At 45.9% G+C, this 3,677-nt stretch overlaps 1 protein-coding gene across 1 annotated transcript in view; it reads right to left on the bottom strand.

The window, feature by feature from the left end:
* The window catches only part of FAM76B (family with sequence similarity 76, member B), a 16,056-nt gene extending 13,028 nt beyond the window's left edge, over window positions 1-3,028 (bottom strand). The window contains exons 1-2 of the mRNA XM_009881232.1: window positions 2,982-3,028; window positions 375-479 (exon numbers count right to left, since the gene is read on the bottom strand). Coding sequence (XP_009879534.1) covers window positions 375-479; window positions 2,982-3,028 — 152 coding nt within the window. The remainder of the gene's footprint in view (window positions 1-374; window positions 480-2,981) is intronic.
* Window positions 3,029-3,677: the final 649 nt, after the last annotated feature.

Below are 3,677 nucleotides of genomic sequence, written 5' to 3'. Positions count from 1 at the left end.
CGGACTGTCCGCCCGGAGCAATGCGGGCGGGGAAAGCTGTCGTGTCTTTTAAATGCCTTATATGTATATATATTAAAAGCCCTCATGTACGCACACACATTTTATAAAAGCGGACGAAAAGGGGGAAAGGTACCCCGCTATTTAAACCCGCCCTCTCACTGTCCCCGTGCCGGTGCCGGTGTCGGAGAGCGTATTTGTAAGCGAATGGGGTTAAAACGCTGTAACTCGGTTTCTTCTCCGCGGTGGTTTGGGGACGGGACTGTGAGAAGGCCTATTGCAGGGGCAGGCGGGGCCCGGCCGAAGGCTTAGCGGTGCGGTGGGGGCCGGTTAGGCTGGCGCGGCGGGCAGCCGCGGCCCCGCGGGGAGCTGCTCACCCGGTCAGCCTCCGCTCCTTCCCGCTCGCCAGGCGAAACCCTGACCGCGAACTGGGGTTGAACTTCAGCGTGTACCCCCCGTGTCCTCTGGCGTGCGTGGGGCAGCTGGCAGAGGTGGGGGTAAGGCGTGGGTGGTCGCATGTAGGGGCTCAGCGTTCCCTCCTTCGCACCCCTCTCGAGGTGCTGAGCGTAGAGAAGGAACGGGGCCCGTGGCCGCTGGTGGCAGATGACACGAAGAAAGGGAGGTTTGGCTGGAGCGAGCACTGCGCGGTGCTGAGCTGGGTGGAGGCTGCCTGCCTCCTCCGGATCGACATCCCAAACAAAAGTTGGGTTCCCTGCTCGACGTTCTGGCTTGAGGTCTGTAGCTCCCTGAAGTCAAGTGATTTTTCGGTTGGCTGCTTTTTTTTTTTTTTTTTTTGTGAATGGCTGTGCCTTATGCATGCTTTGGAGGAGCAGAGGTGTGGTGAAAATAATGCAGTGTGATGGTGTGCAAGATGTCTTGTGAGGGTTTATGGTTTCACAGAATCACAGAATTTTCAGAGTTGGAAGGGACCTCTAGAGATCATCTAGTCCAACTCCCCTGCTAAAGCAGGATTGCCCAGAGCACATTACTCAGGACTGCATCCAGGAGAGTTTTGAAAATCTCCAGAGAAGGGGACTCCACAACCTCCCTGGGCAGCCTGTGACAGTGCTCTGCCACCCGAACTGTAAAGAAGTTTTTCCGTGTGTTGGAATGGAACTTCCTATGTTCCAGCTTGTGCCCATTGCCCCTCGTCCTGTCAGTGGGAACCGAGAAGAGTCTGGCTCCATCCTCCTTCAACCCACCCTTTAGGTATTTGTAAGTAATAATCAGGTCTCCCCTCAGCCTTCTCTTCTCCGGGCTAAAGAGTCCCAGCTCTCTCAGCCTTTCCTCATAAGGGAGATGCTCCAGTCCCTCAGTCAGCTTGGTTGCTCTTTGCTGGACTCACTCCAGCAGTTCCCTGTCCCTCTTGAACTGGGGAGCCCAAAACTGGACACAGTATTCCAGTTGTGGCCTCACCAGTGCCGAGTAGAGGGGGAGAATGACCTCCCTTGACCTACTGGTCACAAGGTTTGGGGTCTCCATAGCTACACAGTGGGCACCCAGCTCAGTGTTCTCTGTTTGTGTCCTCCACTGCAGTGTGGCCCCATGTTCACACCAGCACCAGCCAGAGTGGTGACAGCACGATTAGAGGACTCTTATATCCTTCCTGACTGGTATTTTTTCTGGTGTGCATAGAGAAGGATTGCAGAAAACTAGTTTTAGTCTTAAGTAGATGAATGTAGGCTGTTAATTAATTTAGTTAGTAAAACAAAACTTTTAGGAAAAAAGTTGCCTGCTGAAGACTTTTTATATGTGTTGAAAGAAAGAAAAAAGCAAACTTTACACTTTCTGAACTTTGAAAATAGTTGCATGCTACAGCACAAGCTTAACAAAAAGTACTGTATTATGCCAACACTTTTTTTTTTTCCCTATTTGATGTAATGGCTTGACTAAGTTAGCTTTTTAATGTCTGATTTCAACTACAGACGTTATTTAAATTTGCAGCACTCCTGACTCAGTTCTGTATCAGGCAGGCACAGACAGCACTTGGGTTCGCCTGTGGATGATAGGGGCTGTTCTTCCTTCCCTGCTCCCCCAGGAATGCAGTACTGAGGGACAAGGGCAGGCTGCTAATTGAGATTGTCCCTCCAAAATGGCTATTTTGAAAGTTCTGATAGCTGAGTACTTGGTTATTTTATGCTTAGTGAACTCAATACCTGGTTATTCTGTTGTGGGTTTTTTCCCAGTCTCTGGATAATTTTCCCCGATTTCAGCTTCTTTTTTTTTTTTCTTTTAAAACTGAGTGTGAGGACTACTGGGTGTCATTTAAAGCATTACCAAGCTTCATTTTTTGGGTTGTTTTTTTTTTTTTTTTCTGTTCAGAGCACCCATGTAAGGACTTGCAATGCACTCACTCTAGTTAAGTGCCTTTTCCCAGTGCCAAAGTGCTAGTGCCAAAGGCTCTGACTTGGTGTCCTCATGCTTTCTTGCTGCAGATGCTGCCCAGGAGACTTTCTGCATTTTTCTGCCTCTTTGGTTCTACAGTTTATTTATAAATTCATTTTTACTGTCCAGGGATCTGGTCAAAATGTGTATGATAAAGAGAAAAACATAGAGACTTATTTTTTTCCTTTTTCTTGCTAAAACATTTGGTATGTCACTGAGATCAATAGTCTTCTGGATAGTTTTTCATGGTGTGCAGTGTTTTTTACTGCATCAGAGAAGTAACAGTGTTATGGTGGGTTGTTTTTACCATCTACACAAGTTGCTTGCTTTGAAAAGGGTCCCTCAGCCCCAAGTTGCTGATTCTTCTTTGAAAACGTTCCATGTGAGGTTGTGTCTTTTTTGTTTCCCTGCTGTGTTTAGGCTTTGGGAGCTTCAAGAGGTCATTGCATGCTACTGGTGTGTTTAGCTATCACTGCTCTGTGTTTTTAATGTTTCCTTTTGCATGCTTGAGTAGGCAGGCGATGGTAGCAGCAATGAATGTTGAAAGATAATGTCCTCAGACCTGTGAAGGTTAAATGTGCTCTGCTTGCTACTGTTACATCATACTGGTGCACTTAGCTCCTTGTGGACCCTTAAGCTTCTTCATTTACGATTATGAGGCTTTAGTGCGGCTTAAGGAAAAAGAGACTATAGAGAGTACCCAGAAAGAGAGGGGACTTAGCACGTGTTGCCTAGCTTAGATTCAGAACAAATGTACAGTTCCCTGATTTTCATATGTGGTTTTTTGTTTCAGGTTTTTCCTGAGCATCACAGTGTGATGCTCCCCATGAGAATTTCCGAGAGCATAAACAGACTTAAATAATTTTTAAGGGCTTGGGAGAAAGCAAAGAGAAGAACAAAGAATTGGTGTGATATTTGAGTAGGAGATTTGTGATGGGAAATTCTGTGATGCTGTTTCATAAACTTTCTCAGTTTTTCACTCAGGTGTGTTCAGAAGTCACTGTTTGTGAAACAAACAGTCTTTTTTCTTAAATGTTTAAGGAAAATATACCTGGTAGCAAGTGATTATTTAGACTGAAGCAAAGAATGATTGCTTATACAATAGACAATATTTCAGCACAATTTTTTTGGTATGTATTTCAAGCAGATATCTGTGCTGACTATTACACCATTCAAAATAGTGCCTGTACCCTGCATCCAGGTGAAATTTAGAAGACAAGTAGCTCTAGTCCAAAGCCTGTATTTATTTTGCTTTGTGTAACTTGGTGTTCAAGTGTTTGAGTATGCTAGCTTTT

The sequence above is a fragment of the Charadrius vociferus genome, unplaced genomic scaffold, assembly GCF_000708025.1.
Source record: "Charadrius vociferus isolate BGI_N301 unplaced genomic scaffold, ASM70802v2 scaffold1, whole genome shotgun sequence".
In the NCBI taxonomy this organism is placed as follows: Eukaryota; Metazoa; Chordata; class Aves; order Charadriiformes; family Charadriidae; genus Charadrius; species Charadrius vociferus.
Note: the sequence above shows the minus strand (reverse complement) of the source record. Positions and strands in the feature narration are given on the sequence as shown.